Below are 22,372 nucleotides of genomic sequence, written 5' to 3' on the forward strand. Positions count from 1 at the left end.
CTAATTTAGGTTGTTGCAAAGAAAATTATGACTTGTAGCTTATCCCCTCTTAAGTTTCATCCCCACCCATCTAAAATGAAATCATCTGCAATTTTTTTAATAACCAAAATAAATTGGCACAAAAGAACTCAAGAACTCAGGCTTAAGCAACAAATGACAAACATTTCAGGAGCTTTTTATTTCTTGCTGTTTTTAAACTTTACGTGTCTGTTTTGTTTGTTTTGTGTTTTTTTTTCCTTCCCTTTTTAAAATGTTTGGAACACTTCAAGTGAAAGCAAAAAAAAAAAGGAGCGAGTATATTTCAAATAATGAAAAATACTATTTTTAAGTTACAGTATCAACTTGGTGCTCAGTAGGATTACTATCAAAGGTTACCTGTGTCACCGAATTTTCTGAGATAGCAACCACAAAGAAATCTGGGTTAGAGGAATTATGCAATAAAACATGAAACAAAATTATTCAGTTATTTTTTTCAGCAAAAGTACATTTAATTATCAGAATAGTCTTAAAATTGGAAATTAATGTCTTCTCAAGGAAGCAAATATGACGCTGGAAAAACCATGACATGTTTCAACAGAATAACTGTTATTTTTCAAAAAATCATTAACCATCTTTTAAAATTATTTTTTCTTTTCTGTTACAAGCTTATATAAATGAAAAACAGTAACAAACTTCCAAATTCCATGCTGTACTTACCAGGCCCATCAAAAGGCACAAGATGATGTGGGACTTTATCTGAGGAACCTAATGGGATGAGATACAAATCTTTCACTTGCTTCATGTTATTGGCAGCTACACCGTAACGTTTTCTGCTGCTGAAATATGCAAACAACAAAGCATAGGATATCTGATCCTCTTCAGTTACAGGCGTAAAGCGAACTACACAGATTTCCTGTTTAGAAAAAGAGAAAAAAAAGATACATATATATAAAATGTAATTTCAATTGTTCAATGGCTATTCTTCATTTAAAGGCATAGTTCAAAGAAGAAAACAAAGTGTCTCCCCAGAAATGCAGAGAACAGAGGAGGTAGAAGGAATAGAGACAAGGTCAAAAGTAATTAAAGCAAATGGAAAAAGCAAACAAAAAGCATTTAGAATTTAAATAAATAAATTACTCTATTACAAGCTAACTTTTATCAGCCTGCAAAATAACAAGCTTAAGTGGAAGCTGGCATGCTTCCCTAAATTATTCCCCTCCCTAATGCTTAACATTACTGGAAAGATTTGCCTTGTATTGTCTTTCATGGCTAAGCTATTAATTAATACTAAAGCAAGACCAGCATCTGAATCCCAAACTTACATCTAAAACCCAGCTCAGCAGTTGATGCTGGGGCTGATGCTGTTTAATGACTTAATGACCGGGAAGATGGAACAGGAGACTCTTTGCAAAACCAAGATGACACCTGATTAGGGACAGTGGCTGATGTGCAAAAAGGCAGGCTGCTCTTCAGAGGGACCTTAGCAGGTTGACCAGAACCTCATGAACATCAGCCAAGGCAAATGCAAAATCTTGCACCTTTAGAGGAGTATCTCTGGGAACCAGGACAGGCTAGGAAGCAGCATGGCATAAAAGGATGTGTGGATCCTGGTGGGCAAGCTGAATATGAACCAGCAATACCACCCATGTTGCATGGAAAGCCAACTGTATACTGGGTATCAGAAGCACAGCAGCCAGCAGGTCAAGGGAAACAATTGTTCCTTTCTATTTAGCACTTGTGAGATAGCAACTGGAGTACTGTGTCTAGTTTGGGGCTCTCCAGCAGAAGGACAACCTGCACGCAGTGGTACAAGTCCATCTTGGGCCACTAAGGTGGTTTTACATATTGTAACAGTACAGAAACTAGAAAGTAACACTTAAGACATATGAAGTTGTGTATGTTGCAAAAGAATGTAAGTGTTCTTGAACAACACCTGACCAATTGAGGTTAGATAGAAAACAAATGCCAACAGCTGCCACCCATCCCATTTAATGTAACCATGAGTTATCCATAAACTGTTATGTATTTTGCAAATGTCCCAGGAAGAAAAGATGTCCAGGGTAAACAGAATGTAAGTTAAGCAAGCCTTCAATACGTAAGATTTCTTACCTTGGTCCCTGAAGCTTTGATTTTTTCTACATACTCCCAGACAGTGTGAGGAGATATCCTGCCACCTACTTGAATACTATCAGGTAAATCCTATGAGAAAGGACAACAGAAATCAGAATCCAACATATTTGTTTCATATATTCAAAACATAATTTTTATAGTTCTTAAATTCTAATTTTAAAAGTCAGTAGAAGTTACAACATTAGAAAAAAGTAATTTACATTTAGATTTTGTATATTTGTATTAAGATTTTCAGTGCAAAATCAATTATTAGTAATAAATCAGTTATCATTCAACGCTGTTCATCTACATCTTCCAAAATCATTTATTTCAGTAACACTAACTGTAAACACAAGCTATCTTTAAAATTAAACTGTTATGCAAGCCCTACACCTATCAAAGAATACAAGCTTTCAAAATCTTAATCATGAGAAAAAAAATGCAATCTACTTATAGATGCATATAGACAAAAGTTTGTTCTCAGATTCTACTGAGTTCACTATTCACCAGTGACATAAACAGACTTCCAGAATAATTTCAGAACAACTTAGGAAAAAGTCATTTTGAAGTAGAGCAGAAGAGTACATGGGCTAAAGGGTACTGCATGCCCTGCACTACACTAAAGATTTACAGCCAAGTAAAGATAAGCACATTAATAAAAGACTTAACACCATTTAATTAGACAGCTGATGCTTCCTGTGTCACTGGTGAGAAGTAACACTTAGCCTTATATGAGATTTTGATCTTTATTTTATGCTGCAAAGACAACTGTTATAAGCAGTTGCATCCATTTCCTGCCTCAGATACTGAATACTACATACATATATAATTATTATAGTATAATTATTATTAATGTAATTATTATATATAATTATAGTATATGATAATAATAATGATTATTATATATTTATTTATACTTATATATAAATATATATAAAGGACAATTTAGTCTTACAGTGGAGATTACGAATACAACTGCCACCAGATTGGCAAAAACACAATTCCTGTTATGCAGGTTTTTACTGCAGAAAATGAGACTTCACATAATGTTAAAAGAAACCACCAACAGTATCCATTTTTGGAAAAGAGGTGTCTGACTTGTTTATTGCTTTGAATTAAAAACTGATCATTCACTTTTCCACCTCTAATTCAGAAAACAGATGCCACTGAGATGATTATTTCAGTAGCAAATTTTGTCCTGCCTTTCCCTGTTAATTTGTAATATAGAAGATGCTCCATAATAAACTAGAAACGATTCAACCCTTATGAAGCCAGCTCTGGAAATTCTGCTATTCATCCTCAAGAAACGTGAGAACAAAACATCTTAAACATTTCAGGGATTCAGAGAATTTGAGTCCTGATGAACCATGGGTCCACGTAGGGAGAAATACGTTACTTGTAAATACATATAAACCTTACCTATCCTATTTCCTCCCACAAGTACTTCAACTCAGTATAGCGATCATGCTTCAACTTTCATCATTATACTATTATTAGTCTATGGTAAACAAGTCACTAAAGTTAATAAATTAATTGTTCGTTCTTTGCAAGAAATGTAAATACCTCTGTCAAATACTCAAAAGAGCCAGACACTGGATAAGCCTTAATAACAAACTTTGCCACAGAAGGCATGTTGATGAAACCCTTCCAGATGAAATTCAGGCGTGCCAGAAACAGACTTTCACACTCTACAGTACCAGGTGTTTCTGATCTGAAAATAGACAGACAACACTTTGTTTAGAATGTGACATGTCAGATCACGTAAATAATCACCTTTCTTTGTAAAACAGGTTACCTATCATTAAGAATTTTATTTTTCAGTTAAGCATATTCGAGGGTCTACAAAAAGAGATAGGCAGACAATCTTATTTCTTTCCTTCTACAGGAGCAGATGTGTTACATGAAGGACCATCAGATAAGCAGCACGTTAGTTCACTATCATTTGAGCACACAGAAGTTAAGATCTTCCCCTGCACCGGGGGGGAGATGACACTGAACTGCTGGCTTATCTTCACCTTGCTTTCCAAGCTCCTACTTCTGCTTGCAACACTGTCTACCCACCACTTGAGTATCTGCTTTCCCCTTGCTTGTCACTGGCCCACGGGCTAGCTGCTCTCACTCACGCATCACATCCACAAGCTCTGTGAGTACCTCTTCTGAATTCCAATATCATCACCTGCACAAGGCGTTTCCTCACACACACTTTAACAGAAAACAGTTGCAAGACATAAACTGAAAGACTTGAATAATTTCACAGGAGAGTGTTTTTCAACCTGGGGGTTTCCTCAGCAAAGACATTACAGCTAATTTTTTAAATTACAGACATATTTATTTTTTTTCCAAACTCGTACTTATTAAAACACTCTAGGCATGCTACTAGCAATGGTAAGCTAGCCACTCACTAGTAAGAAGTGCTGTGCTGCAATAGTAACACAATAACTGGTGTTTCTTTCTGTCTACCCTAGAAATTACTTCTTTGTTTTTAGAATAGTTTGCTGAAGATTCAAAGTCCACTGTCCTTGGTGAAGGATTGCACTGCTCTGATAAAGGCTGAATTTCATTATGGACACTGGTCATTTCTAAATAACTGAGAGTCAATGATTTTCTAGAAACACCTCTTGTAAACCAGAAAATATAGCCTCATAAATTGCAATTTGCCTTTAGCAGAGAGAAGAGAGAGGGGGGAAGAAAATGAAGAGAGCTGACGGCAAACAGCAAAACCCATACTGACAGACTGGCTAAATTACAAGCCAAGGAAAGAAGGGAAGGGCAAGGAATAAAGAGAAAAAATTCTCCAACAGAAGGGGTCTACAAAACCCGTGTGTTCAAGAATAGCTACCACATTTTCATCTTAAAGAGAGTAAGACAACAGGTTTAGAAATTATTGCTGCTGCTTTTTGCCATTTGCTCTGTGGTTTTCTTCTAAATGTGGAAGAGTTATCAGCATCCCAAAATACACAGTCTGACATGGCTAGAAATACTGAAAGATAAAACTATTCTTCTTTCAGATGAAAATCCTTCCTACATTAACTCAACATTATAATGACTGTTCTCTAAGTATTACTCATACCAGACCTGACTGTAGCCTGGTGCATACCATAATGAAAACGCATAGTAAGCACGATATAAATAGTATTTCCTTACCTTACCACAAATGAAAAAAAAAAAAAAAAAAAAACCACATTGGAACTGTGTAACAGGAAACAGTATATACTTTTTTTTTTTTTTTTTAAAGAAACATAACATTGCTAACAACATAAGCAGCCACAACACAAAAGCATTCTGTAACATAGCAAAGCATAAAATAATCAGTAACTGCAAAGGGGCAAATGAAGAGTTGTTGCTTTGCTTCCAGACGGGGTACAAGAAGCATTTGTAAACAGTAACAAAATCTGCAAGGTAACAAGAGATGTAGGGCAGGCAGGAGAGAGAAATGTGATGATGACAGAACAAAAACAATCTGACACAACAAGCAAGGAAGATGCCTGGAAACACCAAGACTGTAAAAAACAAACAAACAAACAAACAAAACAGTGTTGGGAACAAATGAGATTTCTCCATCTTTCCCCTTTTGTTTTGGAGAGAGTACAGACAGCGCAGAACACCACTGCTGAGAAAACAGGTGAGAAGGATGGCATAACTTCAGTTTCAGCTTCTCACACTGAGATCTCTGGTCTTAACAACCCTAACAAAGACCATGGACATTAGTGCTAACTGTAAGGCAACAGATCCACCGTACTGAATACTCACAGTTCATTTGGGCAAGATTTTTAAGCGCTAGTTATTTTTTGGAGGTTTGTAACTAAGCTGGTTTATCATTTACATTGGTCTATCTAGAGCAACCTCAAAGTCCTTAACATTATATATACACAAACACACACACACACACACTTTGATTGCAGCACTGTAAATATTATGTCCCTTAATAGCACAATACAGTATGAAATCTATACTCTGACCTTTTTAACAGAAACCCACATATATTTTTAGGTATCTTTGTACCAGAAAACATAAGGAGGTTTATTTTTCCCAGAAGGAAATATGAGAAGTCTGTAATCACAATATATGTAGCATTATTTACATAAATGAATAGCATTATGTACTCCAGCAAATAACCCCAATCCTAAGAAAAGGTGTACTACTTCCACTATACAAACAGGCTATGAAACGCCAGCAAAAAATAATGTTAGTCATAATATGTTAATGATAGAAATAATGTGTTTCATTAAAAACACTGTTTTTTTCAGTTTATATTACTTTGGGAGAGGTGAGAATGATTTGGATAAGTCTTGTTTATCATCTTCCAATAATTCTGAAGCTAAAATACATGATGTTGAAGAAAGTGATTCTGCAATGCTCTCTGCTTCATTGTCTGATTGTTTCCGTGCAACTCCAACAGACACCTTCACTTTTTTTGCAGAAATATCATCAGTAGGTGGTGCCATTCGACCTGCAGAGAACGAAGTAAAATTTTGTTTGTTTTATTAAATAAACAAAGTGGACTTCCTCTGTAGACAAGGAAGATGAACCAAAAATACAATATAGCCATTGCAGTGTGATATGATAAATGTATTATTTGCTCCAATATGCCCCATCCCTGGAGATGTTCAAGACCAGGCTGGATGAGGTCCTGGGCAACCTGATCTAATACAAGGTGTCCCTGCCCACGGCAGAGGGGTTGGAAGTAGATGATCTTTAAGGTTCCTTCCAACCCAAACCATGCTGTTATTTCTACTGCAAATCAATGATAGCACATACACTCATAACAAGGATTTTCCTCTTTGCCTTGGTGCATGATGCACTTAAATAAACGTGCTTCTCAAAATTACCTATACAGATTTTGCAGTTAAGATCGAAGAGATGATTTTTGTGTTGACTTGTGGTGTCTGGAGTTGCAGATTCATTTCCTTCTTTATCTTTGTCAGCTTCCTCTGACTTCTCAAACATCTTTGTCATATTAGGTTCCTAAGGAAAGTCAAAACATGTCAGTTAGCTTTTTTCTTCTGTTAATTTTCCTAATATTTCTGTTTATATTCCTTCACTTTATTTATGGTGTTTTCTTCCCTTCAGATAAAATTTTCTCTTCAGGTCTATAACCTAGAAGTTATCAAGTCTCTGTTACCCAAGAGACTATCAAAAAATCTAGAAATGCATAAAAATTTTGCATAGTTATTCCTATATATATATATTTCTTCACAAAAGATTCAGAGTATTTTCTACTGTTTTTTGAATTCATCATCTGATCACGGACACAACGTGGGAAAAAAACCACCAGTCAGTAGGGTTAAAAGAAAAATTAAACTCAAAACAGACCTAATGTAGTCACAGATCTTGATACACAGCATATTCGGTTCATGGATAAAATGGTTGTAAAGTGTTCTGTTAATGGTTTTGTTTTCTACCTGAATTTCCATAACTTCTTGTTCTTTCATTGGTGTTTCACTTTCAATTTCTATTTCTCCTTTGTGAGTGATTTTTGTGATAGGTCTTCTTTCAACTTCCCTCTGTTCCTTCTCAATCATTTCAATTGTCTGTAAAAACAGGAGGCTATGTATGTGTGTACGTTCATATAAAAACAACTTGGAAATTAGTAAATGTAACAACAGCAATCAGAAAACTCTATGGGTATACAATATATTCTTATTTTGCAAGTGTCAGTCAGTTTCATAAAGCAAAACCACAAGTAAGAGGTCTAAAGAAAAATGCATTAACTCTTTCCCCATAATAATAAAGAAGATGTAGGGCACAAATACATACAGATCTACATAATTTTCCAAGAGCTTGATTTTGAGTACATAAACATTCTACCTCAATAAAAACATTTAAACGTACTCTTAATGCATATGCTAATTCTGATCAGGACTGCTACTTTGCTCCATCACAAAGAAGAAAACATACACCACTATTTCTAAAACTGCTTCTTAAATCAATTTCTTAGAACATCTTTACTACTTAAATCAGGAACAGTTTGTGTTGGCTGTCCCCAACAGTTTAAACCTGATTTGATTAAGGAACAAAGATTCTATGATTACTTCAGCTGTCTGACAAGTACTTAGTCACTTTTGAACACACTAGAAAATTTTGGAAAAAAAAGCACTGTAAGTGACAATCTTAAAGTCTTTCCTTAAACAGGAAAATGAAAAATACAATCAGATGAAACAATCATTGTTATTTATTTTACATGTTGCATTATGTTTCTGTGTAATATTTGAAAACTTCTAGAAATATTTAGAACCCTTCAGTAATTTTAAGCAGAATATATTTTTGTTTTGAAGTTGTCCCTCATAGCAGTGCAGTATTGTGTTGTATCACCTATTTTCAGTATTTTACTGTTGTTTATAAAAATAAAACACATGTAACAAGCATGTAATGTAAAAGATAAGCATTAGACAGAAAATATGGGCTTTGAGAAAGGAAAAATATGAATAAATAATGTCACAAGGCAAATCAGTCTCTAAAATAGCATTTCACTGTACTGAAGTAGGTATCACTAAACATTCTTTCACTCTTACCACACAGAATTCGAGGTCATGGATTTCCACCTATTGTACAGAAAAGTACCTATTCATTTATAGCCAAACACAAAATGTATCCCAATTAACATGATCCAAATTTTGTGCCTTTCAGTCCCATGCAGTAGCTTATAAATATCAAAGATCCTGTCAACGCAAATCAAGATTTTGTAAACTATAAAACTTGATGCTGTAAAACAAGCATTTTTAAGTAGCCACAGTTAACTATCACTGGCTAACCATCATCAGTTTAACTGACCATTAAAAAGAGTACTATTTAAGAAAAAGGCATCTTCTATAAAAATAACACAGCTCTTTATATTCCTGCTTCACCTTTTAAACTATCAGCACAGCTACAATATATCATGACTTCCTGTTCTGAGAAAAGTAATAGCCAAAGTAACCTAATAAACTTCCTATACCTTATGTTATTATTTATTTCCTTCAGATGACTTTTCAGACTGGCAGGTCAAATTTCCAGCTTCAGATTTACTTCTTGGTGGATGAAATGTCATGCACCATCAATATATGAATTATAAAGACCCATTAGGTTTCACTCATCTCAAGAGATTTCTCTACCGCTTTAAAAAAAGCCTGGTTTCTATAAAACCCCAGCTGGAGCTTTAAAATCTTATTGGAAATAAGGATAGACACAAAAGCCTGGACTCATGAGACAGAAAAAATGGAAAAGAAGAGCAGCAAGAAAGCTGCATGGCATAGGAAAATGCACTGTTTCCCCCTCCAGTGAATTTACTACTTCTTTCACTTCTGTCCTAATATTTCTTTTGGGTTTTGAATAGTGCGTATTCAAATTATAGAGGTCCTACTGATTAGTTAGAGTTGCTTTGCTTAACATGCATTTTGTTCTTCCTGAATACACTTAACCTGAAAACAGAATTTAAATATGTTTAGGCATCCAACTAAACAACATAAATTGACAAATCTCACGTGTCTGTTTTCTCTTAGTCTCCAAGCAGCCAGTTCTTTGGAAGCCAGTTCTTCTGGGCTCATTTTTATTAGATGGTCTGGAGTAACCTCTCCTTTCAGTACTTTTTTAAACAGTATCTAGAAGAAAAAAATAATTAACTATTGCTGAGACAAAACAGCTCCTAATAGGAAACACAGTAGAGAAGCAACATACAATACACTCTATACAGTTATATATATTGTTTGTAATCATTTCTCACTATCAGAAGCACTACTAGATTTAGATTTTTTATGATACAAACCTTAATTTCAGAGCTCCCTGTTTGTTCTATATCAATATATATTCTTAATGACCAGCTGCACAGTCAACCATTGTTCCAAAAAGAGAAAGCAAATTTATGCCCACTGCAGCAGTAATTGAGACTTTTTGTAATATTAAAGAGGATGTCTATACTTCTTGACTGACGTAAATGAATCCTTGTTGGGGGGATGCCATATAATTTGGGGGTATGCAAAAACAAGGCAAGTTAGTAAAAAAAATTATTCTGCTTATACAACTTACGGTTGGTTATCATCAATATAGAGAGATTACTATAGGGAGAAACTAGACAAGGCAACTTGATCAGAACAAAGAAGAAAGAATCAGAGCAATTGATAAGTCAAAAAGACAGAAGTTGAAGAGGCAATAATAATGAGCTCAAAGAATGCAGAAAACATGAGTGAAGACTAAGTGAGAAATTTGGGTATGAAAACAACAGTGAGACAAGCTACAAGACACAAACAAAAAAAGAAAATTATGGGAAAAAATACGCATCAGTAGTAATTACAAAAATATTGACAAAACAATATATTCACTACACTTTGAAATCCCACTACTAAGTGCACAGGGAGGAAAGAGATGAAGAATTAATGATGGAGAAAAAAACAGAGCGTTGAATATGCCAGAAGACAAATAATAAAGATAAAAAACATACAAAAAAGTAATGAACAGGTTTAATTGTGAAAGAACTAATAATGTACCCACACAGAAAACTTTTTCTTTAACCTACAGCAAATAAAGGATTTCTGCAAACCATAGTAAACAAGTAATACATACATTATTTTTTGGATCTTTTAGGTTGAACATTAAACTTCTGTATTTGTTCTTATATTTTGAGTCAGTGTCCCGAAAAAAAGAAAACAGTTCTCTTTCGATTCTTGTGGCAACTTTTGCTGCTCTCTCCTCAGGAATCTTTAAACTGGAGTCTGTCAACCTGTGAGAAAACGCAACTACAAAAATTACCAAATACTTCCAAATAATTAATTTCTTATCTTGTCTTCTGAAGGAATTGTAAACAAAAATTAATAATTTCATTTAATACATATATTTATACCTTTTCATCAAAATTTCCTTAAGAGATTGCTTAACACTTTGTCTTATCTGATCAGCAGAAGGTTTGGAAGCTGGCACAGCTGGTAGATGTGTTGCACTGATTGATCCTTTCTCATTTTTCTTTTTCTTAATTTCTTGTTTCTCATGAACACCTATCAAAATACAGAGTTAAAAACTGTAAGTGACACAGCCACTTAAATAAACAATTACCATTGCTGGATATCATGAGCTTTTGTTTTTGGAAGTATTAGAACAAGGCTAGAGGAGGGCCACAAAGATGATCAGAGGGTTGTAATACCTCCCCTACGAAGAGGGGCTGAGGGAGTTGGGCTCATTCAGATTGGAGAACAAAAGGTCTGGGGAGACTTTAGAGAGGCCTTCCAGTAGCTAAAGGGGACCTACAGGAAAGCTGGGGAGGGACTCTTTGTCAGGGGGTGCAAAAATAGGACAAGGGGGAATGGCTTTAAACTAGAAAAGAGTGGGTTTAGATTAGATATTAGGAAGACTTTTTTCCTATGAGGGTGGTGAGGCACTGGCACAGGGTGCCCAGAGAAGCTGTGGATGCCCCATCCCTGGAGGTGTTCAAGGCCAGGCTGGATGGGGCTTTGGGCAACCTGGTCTGGTGGGAGGTGTCCGTGCCCATGGTGGGGGAGATAGAATCAGATTGTCTTTAAGGTCCCTTCCAGCCCAAGCCATTCTGTGATTCTATGTTTAAAACTGATCTTTAGATTAACTACTATTCTGAATTCTTCGTGACAGCATTTTGCCACCTCCTAATTTAATTAACATATTTTAGAATAATTCAATGATATCATGGATACCAGACTCATTTAAACTCCTGCAATCTGCAGTTAGAAAGGATGTCAGCTATTTTGTGACTCAGAATTCCAAACGGCAAAGTGTTTGAAGTTTAAAAGATGCCATTACATTTAACCCCAACATTTTCCACTGTTTTCTTCCACAGTTTTTTTTAGGATGTCAACATTGGCAAAAGACTAGAAAAGTGGATTTTTTTAAGACATGAATTCAAAACTTGAGTTTAGGATTTAAAGACACAGTTCTCAGACAGAATCGCTCTAGCATTGCTGCTGAGATTTCAGATCCAAATCACAAGAATTTCACATTATCATGAACTTGGAAGAGTAATGCTTTCTGGAAGGGAGCTGGGGGATTGTTTGCTGTGAACGAAAATAGGTCCCGTCTACCTTTCAAATAGAATTACAAATGAAAATCTGATGGCTCAGTGTGCAATATAATGTTCCCCTTTGATATGAATTCTGATGCAATTATTTATCAATTTGTGCAAAAGAAATGAGTGTTTCAAGGTACTACTTATATCTCAATATCAACACTTTTATGCCCTAAGTGCTCCTACTATTTTATGGAAGAATGCTACAAAGTTTTCTACAACATGAAATTAAGCTTAATACAGATGCGCTTTTTCTTCCACTCTTGATAATGTGATCACCCTCTACTATTCAAATAGGAAACAATTACCTGCTAAAAAAAGTTTTAAAATGAAATGAGAAATGAAGGCCATAAACATCATGGGAAAAAACAGCTCTCCAGATCACCATCACTTGCACCATGAAATGCTTGAAAATTGATACTATGAAGTCATCATTCTTCACTGTACACATGTCATTTACAGTATGGAGTACTTTTCCAAACTTCCTTACCTGACTTGGTGGACTTTTCAACCATGCTAAGAGACTCTTTACTATTTTTTTCACTTTTCTCATCTGAAGATCGCCGAGGAATTACAGCAGTTTGTGTTGCTTTTCGAGTAGGAACATGTTGGCCTTTTTTAGTATCTGAGTCTCTGGATTCTGACAAATTCTTCCCATCACCAGATTCCTGAAATAAACATTTATGTACACTAGCATGCTACTGAATGCTATAATGAACCACTATATAATTACCATGCATTTTCGCGAGTTTTTAAGTATATGGTATAATAAACTCCTAAGATGTATATGCACCGTTATGTAATGTCTTCTAAGAAGTTACTGAACAATATCCCAAATTGCTACCAAACACGATTAACAATCTCATTGAAAAACTGGCCCAAGACACGTCACAGGTGTCTTGCAGTTAAGCTCCCTGTTGAAAAACACTCTGTTTTCAGCTGTTTTAAAAAATCAGGGACATGAACTTCTCTTAACCTGTTTTAGGCATGTATCCACAGGAAGTCACATATGATTATACAAAAATTTGATCAAAATTAGACAGAAGAGTTTATGAATCAGAATTACAATAATACCATGCAGAAAGAAGACAGAAAGGATCAGTAATGATAAAGTTATGGTGAATATAATACCTATATGTCAAAAGACTAAGGAAGTTTAACAAAAGCATTATGAAAATAAATTAAATTTATTAGTAAAAGAAAGTAGAAAGGCCCTAATTAAAGTGTTACGTATTTTCTTCTAAAATGTTGTTGTCATATAGAAATTGAAGATTTATGCTTTATGTAATATAGCAAATTGACAGATGCCATATAAAAATGAGTAGAATTTTGAAGGCAAAATTTGCTAACTTGTTCAAAATATCACTTATGTAAAATACGGTATTCCAATCTTCCATTGAACCTCATATACACTGTTTATAACGTGACCATTACCAGGGGTTGGAGGGACAGAAAAAAAAAATTAATAGAATATTCAAAAACTTCTGGCTATCCTTTGCTCCTAGACCTGTGAAAGTCTATAGTGTAGTAAACACTTATTCTATTACGTTTTTCACGTGTTCCTTCCCTAGTGAGAAGGGTTGAGCTGTTTCTAATCATGTATTTTGCTTATTTTTAAACAGACAAATATGTATATAGGTGAACCTACAATGTATGACATGACTGCTGCTCAATATAAGACAGAATGTACCAGCAGTACCTCAAAATAGCCAAACCTGTCTGAAAATAACGTTACTCTGAAAATAACAAGTTTTATACTAGATTCAAAAATGTTTGAAACACAGTATTTTGGATGACATGGATTTAAAAGGAAACCTCCTGTATCACACAGAATCACAGAATTGAAGGGGTTGGAAGGGACCTCGAAAGATCATCGGGTCCAACCCCCCTGCCAATATCTCCAATAACTAAAAGGAATTAAATGAATGAAACTTACCCTTCTGAAAATTTTGACTTTATGCTTCCCTGCATCTTCTGCCTGCTTTGTTTTTTCAGTTGTTAGATTTAGATTACAGGTAGGTGCTTGCTTTGACATCCCCGGTTTTTCACATTCAATTGCTTTTTCTTCTCTGTAGCTTTCAAGTTTAACTTGAGTATCCAGTAGACTTTGATCAAAACACTCTGCCTTTTTGTCTTCTTCAGCACAGCATTTCACACAAACATATTCTTTATCTTCTTCACCCATCTGCTGTGCTTGAGATAGACTCAGTCCAACACAATCACCATGAAACCAGTCATCACACCTGCCACAGCCTACCATAAACCTGAAAACAAAGTAAAATACAGGTTAGTGTCTAACTAGTAATAATAAATAGAAAGCAACAATTTAAGCAGAATATACCATATTTGGTTTTATTTGTACATGTCAACAAATTGTTCTTACCTGAAACATGATTTTCTTTGTAGCTTTACATCCATCTCCAGCCTTACTACATGGTATGATCTTCCTGAGAAATTGTTTGGTTTTGTTTTGTTTTTGCTTTTTTGCAGCAGTCCAAGAGAGTATCATAACCTCATAAGGTGTTTGTAATCTGCCCCCAAACCCTAACAATAGAATCTCTCGAAGTATTAATCTTAAAACCGGTAAACTTATGTTTCAGAAAACTTGAAAATTTTCTTGCAAGAACATACCACATTCATATTGTTTCAAATGCGATTATCATCCTCATAGAAGAAATGTATCAACTGATACAATGCTCCATAGCAGTAATAGATGTTTAATTATTCTGACAAATAAAATTGGCCCAGACAGAAAAGGCTATTATAAGTTAGTTGATATTTTACACCATGTTACTTAGAGACTATTATTAGTAAATTATATGCAGAAATTTGCCTTTTATTCTCTTTACTGGTGAATTTGGAGCCAGGAATTAGCTACATCTGGCCAGTTGGCAGCGATTAGTTTGTTTGCTTGAAACAAGGTACATGCCACTGCTGTGTTGCTCAGCTACTTTATTCAGAGCTAGTATTTATTTAAATAATATTTCAAATAAAGAATAGTATCATTTAAAGCACACTTTTCATCTCGCAGTCACTTGAACTGTTTCATTATTTTTAAATGAAAAGTAAGTTTATCTACAGGTTGCATTTTCTAAGCATTAAGATCACTTGGTCTCAAATAAAAGCCTAGTTCTGGTAATTTTGTTAAAACTTTGAAAATGTTATTAGGTATCACTAGTGCCTAATTGCTCTGAAAGGTACAATTTCTCAGTAGAATTATTCTGGAGTAGAATGAAATTTCAAAGTTAAATAGATTAAACACCTCAACACATCTGTTATAGGAAACAGAATTGGTAGTATTTACTTTTCAAATAATTTCTTATAAAACTGAATATAACGTGATTACTAAAGATTTGCTTGCAAATGATGTAGAAAGAGCTCTTGCATTATCCATTTGCATTATTTTTCTTTCTTTCTTTCTTTTTTTTTTTTTTAAGTACCTTAATGTTTAGCAGAAGGAAATCCAAGAAGACTTGCAAGCGCATTATGAAAAGTGTGACTTCGTTAATACTGAAAAATTATGTACAGAACTATTTGGTTCAATTCCATAGAAGAAATCTGACCTGAAGTTTGTAGGACTACTCTAAAGAAGATTCCTAACCTGTATGTGTTGCTGTAAAGATCAGGTCCTGCTATCTGCTGACTTACCTACTTTGTAATAGTGTATGGTTTGGCAAAGTGTGCCTAGATGAATACATTCAGCAGAGCTGTAGATGAACTCTCCAGGCGGTTTGGTACTGTATTCAAGAAACTACAGGTATCTCAAGAGATGAAAAAAAGTCTTCCTAGTCTAACAGCAGAAGTTTGAAACGCAAGAGCAGGAAAGAAGAAAGTAGCAGCTTTATGTTCTGTTGTTGCTTACCCCCCCTCCCCCCCCCCCAAAAAAAAAAAAAAATCAGGATTAAATCCTGAAGTAAATAGAATCTTTTGAGCCAAAATGAGTCTGATAAGCTTTAAAGCTCCACCTGTTTGAGAAAAAGGTCACTTCCAGTTTTAGTAGCCTACAGTCTTGTTCATTAGATTTAAAGAAACCAGTTTTTATAATCTAGTTTGTGAAGAAAGTTGTCTTCTGCTTTTTCTCATTTTTATTTTTTTTTTTCTGAGCTGCAAGTACATTTTTGGTGTTATTCATGAGAAACCAAAAATCAAAATCTGGCTATCTATTCAGTAGTTTCAATTATGAAGGTGTAGGTTCCTTCAACTTTTGTCAGGATCTCCATCTTTTCACATCTATGTCCCAACAAAGCTAAAAGATGTATGAATGGCAACATCACAGTTAAGTGCTTCTGACAGCCTTGCCCCAGGAACACCATATTCTTAAACCCAATAAAACAAAAGAGAAGTGATGTAAATTTAATACAAAGGTGATTGTTCCTTACTGAGAACCTACAGCCAAACATGATGGTAGGAAATATAGCATGAATGCCCATTTCACAATTGCAAGGATCTACAAGAAGATGCTTGACATCGGATACATCCTGCATCACTGCCGGAAAGTATTACAAGAACTCTGTGGATACCAAAAACTGGTTACAAGAATTCCAAACGTAAAATTTTCTACAGAGTTGAAATCAGGCTGAAGTAGTCAAGTACTTCTTGCCCAGAGGGTATTTTGGTGTGCTAATGAATGAATGCCTTTTGGTTAAAAATTGAAGGAAACCAGGAATACACCATCTCAGAGCCACAAATGCTACTTATATTTTTAATTAAAAAAAAAAAAAAATCATTTTCTTCAGTTTGTAAATTCAAGCTAATTTGTTAAATGAGCAGGGCAGATTACAACCCTTAACAAATAAAATTTTGACTAACATTTAGGAAAGTGTCTACATTTACAAAAAAGCAGAGATGAACTCCAGAGACTAAAACAGACAAACTGCTGTACAACTCCAATTTTAAATTGACAGCACATGCAATTTTCAGCTGTGCTCACAAACAGGAAGTCAGCAAAAGGGATGGTGTGTGATACCAGTAGGGCACCAGATAGGCATTCAGTCTTACATCTTTATTTTCTGGCCTATCAATAATAGAATTAAGACACACACTCAACCCTCCTCCCCCATATCAAAGACTTCACCTAGTGTGGACAGTGTAAAATCTGTGTTAGAAAAGTCTGTCCCATGTGTTCATAGTCTTAACTATGCAAATTTCAGGTTTGAAGTGATTTTTCTTTCTTAGTAGTTTAACCTTGTTGAACAGGGATAATTTAAGGCAATGAAGCAGAACAGCAGAGGCAGTCTTCCAAAAATAAACTGATCACTAGCAGCCAACTTCACAAGTGTGTTATTTTTTCTTTCTCTATTCCTTGCAAATAATAAAAAGAAGAAACAAGTGTAGCAAATTCTGCTCAGAAACAGATAATTCTTCACTAACAATATACACCAAGATAGAGAGATGTCATTCAAGCCATCTTAAGCAAACTACTCAAGATGGAATGTCCATTTGGCTTCACTCCTGGCTTTACAACAAGGTTTCAATTGCTCTGTATTTAAACATGCACAATAAAACCTGGGATTCAGAAACCAAAGCTATGAAGAGAATCTGGAAGTGTCCACAAAGCCTGTACTATAAACAGAATTTAAGTGTTTACAGTTGTTTTGCTTAAACCTTGTTATACAAAATGGTAATAAAAATACCAGTGATGCCTGCCACAAACTTTCACTGTTTTCACATGACTCAACTGAAAGACTGACTTCCAAGGCTGGGAGAGAACATACTGATTTTGATACAAGTAATGTAAATAATTCTTTGTACCATAAGGCCACTTTTGCATCTTTTTCTGTTTCACTCATCTGCACACAAAAATGCATTTATGATCTGTAACAGTAATTGTATTTGGAGAACAGAAAAGTGACGGCGCAATGCTCAGATTAAAAAGGGGCGTCAAGGGACACTGAAGCCTGGCTTGAAGGATCAAAGATGTCCTCTTGCACAGCTGTCAGTTGTGATTGAAGAGGTTCTGATATCTTGGACTATTTAAAACACCAAGGTTTCTGAATGTAGACTGCTTCAAGTTTGATGTGCAGGAGTTTTACCCATGTTGTAAGGCTGGATTGGAAGATGTAAAGCTGAAAGAGAAAAAAAATGTGTTTTAAAATATTATATCATGCCAAATTCAATAACAGATCAGCACTCCTTTTACTTGTCTTTAATAAAAATAGTTGTTTGAGAAAAATCTAAGAGCTGACAGGTAACAGCAGACACTATTATAGTTCACTGGCACTTTTACATGGAGTATGTTATTGTTCCATTCTGTTTCCAGGATTCTTGGCAGTCCCCACATAACAGCATAAAAAGATGTACCTTAAAGGCCATTAAGGAATGGATCACAAAATAAAGAAATACAATTAAAGCAAACCTTTCACCATCTCTCTTAGAGATTGACAGACTGTCTTTAGTATTATTTTTGGTGAATTAAATTCAACCATGAGATGAAAACACTCAAGCTTGAACCATTTATTTTCAAAATACATAGGCCATGTTTTAAAATTAACTTGCATACATTCAGTTTATAGAGCAGCATATTTTCAGAGAAATTGATTATTGTGAAATAAGATTTTAAAAGTAATATGGGCAGAAGCCCTATTATTCATAAAATAATTGTTTGCTGTAAAGCTACAAGTAAAACAAAAGACAAAAAAATCAGGAGCTGTCAGAATAGTTGTATGGGCCAATTATCTGCATTTTAAGATTAATAACCTAGAGTGCATTGACATAGAAAAATAACTGTTTCTTTTTAGCTCATTGCATTTGGCAAGGCGTAAGACAAAAACCTGCAACAAAATTCAAATCTTAACAAAAAAAGCCTTGATACTCTTAACTATTCAAAAAGACACTCTAACCCTCAGCTCAGCTAAGAGGATAAACTATTCATGCAGTTTTGAAAAGTTCAAATATTTCTGCATCTGGCAAATATGGGGCGTGCTTTAGGCGCTTAAGTATTATTTCAGGTTCCCCCTTAATAGTACCATTAACCAATCTTCTATAAAATCTGTTGTAATTTGTATTAACTATTAACATTATAACTGTGTCTCAGCTGCACTGATGCTACAGTCCAGCCAACCTCAAGGAGAGACATTACATGGAGGCAACTGTTTTTCCTTTACCTAATAAAGACATTCCTAATAGAAGGAATGAATGACAGGTTTAACCTTTACCAACCCGCTTTATTCCTCAGAGACTGAGGAAGATATTCACAGCAGCTTTAGCAGAGCCCATATTCCACATCACTGAAGTAGCATGGGCTCAATCCAAAGTTCAGCAGAACAAGTGATTACCAAGAAAATCTGCAGTACCTTGTTATCAGAGCACATGCACATAAGCAATTTTTCTTGTTCACCTTTAGTACAAGATTAATACAGTTGTCTAATGATTTTTCAGCTTTTGATTTTCAAGAAACAAGAACAAGCTATCTTCAAAGAAACATTATAATCATCTATCTTTATGTGAAGTTTGCAGCGTAGCAACAAGACACTGAAAACTCATTTCTTCAATATCAAGTTTCAGTACCCGATCTTTTATACAAGTTTTTTTTTCCTTAAAAGCATATGCTTCTTTTTCATGTTACAAGAGCCTCTCCAAAAAGGAAGCGAAGAAGGACACAGGTAACCCTGTGCACCCTGATCTGAATGTAATTGAATGAAACAGGCCCAACAACAGGAAAACCAAAATCCTTGAACTTCCCCAAACCTTGGAAAAAAAAAAAGGGGTAAAATACATCTCATAATATTAACCACAAACATATAAAAAAATCATTAAAGGCAGCTCCATTAACAAGTGGTTCTATATACATATTGCTGGATCAGTTCTGTAAACTGCATACATAATTCTATAAAATATTTTTATATATTTCAGACAACTTGTACTATCCATTTTCCTGATTATCTAACATTACTGATATTAACAGTAATTCTACCAATATTGCAGCACAGCAATATGATGCATATAAAAAACAAGTTATAAAATGGTATGACTATAAATATGAACACTGGAGTCCTGTCATTCTTGAATTATATATTACAACACTGTGTTGCTTATACTGTCATTCAACTTCGCTACAGCTCACGGATAAGAGCTTTTAATGTTGCAAGGCTTTTCAAAGTGGGAGAAAGCAGTAGGAGGGAGAAAACCTGAAAGCATCATCCATGACTACAAATTGATGACATCTCACAGAACCTACAGTTTAATATACTCATACTCTACAAGTGTCAGAACTAAAGCAACGTAATTATTCTAATTACTGTTTCTTATGAAGAATGTTGTCGCAACAATGATTCATGCATGCACTGTTTATGCATCTACCCTTAAAAAGAATGTGTGCTTAACTTGAGGGTGGTTATGAGTTCAGATCCTTAATCTCCTTCTTCGTCCTTTCATGTTTGTATTAGCTTAATGAAGTACTGGCATTATTTAAAAAATCCAAACAAATGCTACTGTAGGAAAAAAATTCAGATTTTTTTTTTTTAAACTTCATACACAAAGTAATTATTGTATTACAGTTGTATAATAATTACATTATTAAATAATATATTATCAAATTAAATAAATACGTGATTCTCAGTATGCAAGGTCAGGAATACTGTACCTTTGCTAAATCAAGTTCTGCACTTCCCAATTGCCTTTTACAGCATTACTAATTTTTCTTCCACCTTAAAGCAGAATTGAAATGTGGGGAAGATGATGACTATGTAAAACTCCAGTTTTACCAAGCTTTTCTGTGAACTCTGAGAAGGTCTGGTAGTCTAATCACACAAACTGCATGGGCATACACCAAGCAACACCAGAACAAAAATAATAAAAACAACAGCACATAAAAAGATCCCTGTCACCACACTATGTTAAAAAAAATAGAATTGTAGAAATCAAAAGACAAATTCACCAGAAAGCAATTAAAAGTACAAGCTTCCTTTTGCTTTCTACAACACTTTCTAGAAGATTTGTTTAAAAACAGGAAATCTTGAGTTCTCATTACTAATGCATAGTACATATGGAACTTCTTTCATTAAAAAAAGATAGAGTGAAGACAAAGGAGAGAATCTGCAAAACCTCTGTTAGGTTTTGTCTCTCTGTGTAAGAAAGGAATGAATTCAGCCCCCCAGCCTGTACAGAAAAAACACCTACAAAGAAAAATGGAGAAATTTATATTATGGGCCTTTACATCAGAAGGATGCACATGACACATCCAAGAATAAATCTTGAATTAGCACGTTTCTCACTATCTGCAGAGCATCTTCATCTAGCTCTACCCAAGAAATTAAATATTTTTCTTCAACTATTTTTAAATATCTTCAGTCTGTCTTCAGGAAAATTAACTATTATGTTTGTGATAAAGCTTACTATTTTCAGTATTACTAGAACACATTGAGAAGTTGAGGTAATAAATTCAGTCTGTGTTATCTTTATGCGATACACATATATACATACTTTTCATCTATAGATGAATGAAAATTTATGTGTTATGTATGTTACTAGCCAATGGGAAAACATCTGACAGCAGTATTGGAACACAATGGCTAAGTTGAAAGAAATACTGAATGGGTAACACCAACTGAAACTTTGCTCTAAGCAGAGAAAGTGTCTCAGATGTGATGAAAATTACTACCTACAATTATCCAAGTTGCTGAGAAACACCTTGTTTAGTTTTCATCTGAAAGAACAATTACTTTTTTAGTTATCTTGTAAAGAATACATCAAGCAAACAGACCATAACATCAAGCAAAAAGACCAACCTTAAGCCAAAGGTTGACCACCCACTCTATGGTAATGGTGATAAAGATACAATAATACAGGTATGTTGGTTCTAGTTTATAACCATCACGGCAAGTGGAAAGCAGAGCATGAAAAATCACTGTTCAAAACTCAGGTACCCAAGAGAAAATGATCAAATCTATTAACACTAAAAAGCAGGCATGCCTCTTATAGGGCAAGGCACATTGTAACTTGATTTTTTTTTCCATTATGCAAGTCACATGTTCGCAAGAAAGGACTTCTTTCCCAGCCAAAATCAGCAGTGCAAGGTAGGTGTACTTTGACTTTGCATGTGATCAACAAATTACAGCTTGTATCCCTAAAGACACCAACTGATACGATTTTTTGAAGAGGTGATTCTGAAATAAACCAATATTCAACAGTACCATCCATCTTGTGCTGTTCTTCTAGCAGGCTTACAAAGATCACCCTGGGGCTGCGAAACACCTATGTAAGCATCCCCTCCGAGGATTCTATACACAAACAAGGCTGATGAAATGATTTCCACACGTTTTCTCCAACCTGAATCAATCCTCCAAG

General features: G+C 34.8%; 1 protein-coding gene across 8 annotated transcripts in view; it reads right to left on the reverse strand.

The window, feature by feature from the left end:
• The window catches only part of PHF3 (PHD finger protein 3), a 48,613-nt gene that overhangs the window by 3,561 nt on the left and 22,680 nt on the right, over positions 1-22,372 (reverse strand). For 7 of the 8 annotated variants that reach the window (XM_082756679.1, XM_082756674.1, XM_082756677.1 and 4 more), the window contains 11 exons: positions 14,025-14,352; positions 12,579-12,756; positions 10,901-11,051; positions 10,624-10,780; positions 9,549-9,665; positions 7,491-7,619; positions 6,918-7,053; positions 6,346-6,538; positions 3,652-3,799; positions 2,089-2,178; positions 697-892 (listed from right to left, as the gene is read on the reverse strand). In XM_082756679.1, the coding sequence (XP_082612805.1) occupies positions 697-892; positions 2,089-2,178; positions 3,652-3,799; positions 6,346-6,538; positions 6,918-7,053; positions 7,491-7,619; positions 9,549-9,665; positions 10,624-10,780; positions 10,901-11,051; positions 12,579-12,756; positions 14,025-14,352 (1,823 nt within the window). Of the gene's footprint in view, positions 1-696; positions 893-2,088; positions 2,179-3,651; positions 3,800-6,345; positions 6,539-6,917; positions 7,054-7,490; positions 7,620-9,548; positions 9,666-10,623; positions 10,781-10,900; positions 11,052-12,578; positions 12,757-14,024; positions 14,353-14,471; positions 15,940-22,372 lie in introns of those variants that run through there. The other variant, XM_082756680.1, reaches the window with a different exon arrangement.

This window comes from Aythya marila (genome assembly GCF_965140915.1).
Source record: "Aythya marila genome assembly, chromosome: 3".
Taxonomy (NCBI): Eukaryota; Metazoa; Chordata; class Aves; order Anseriformes; family Anatidae; genus Aythya; species Aythya marila.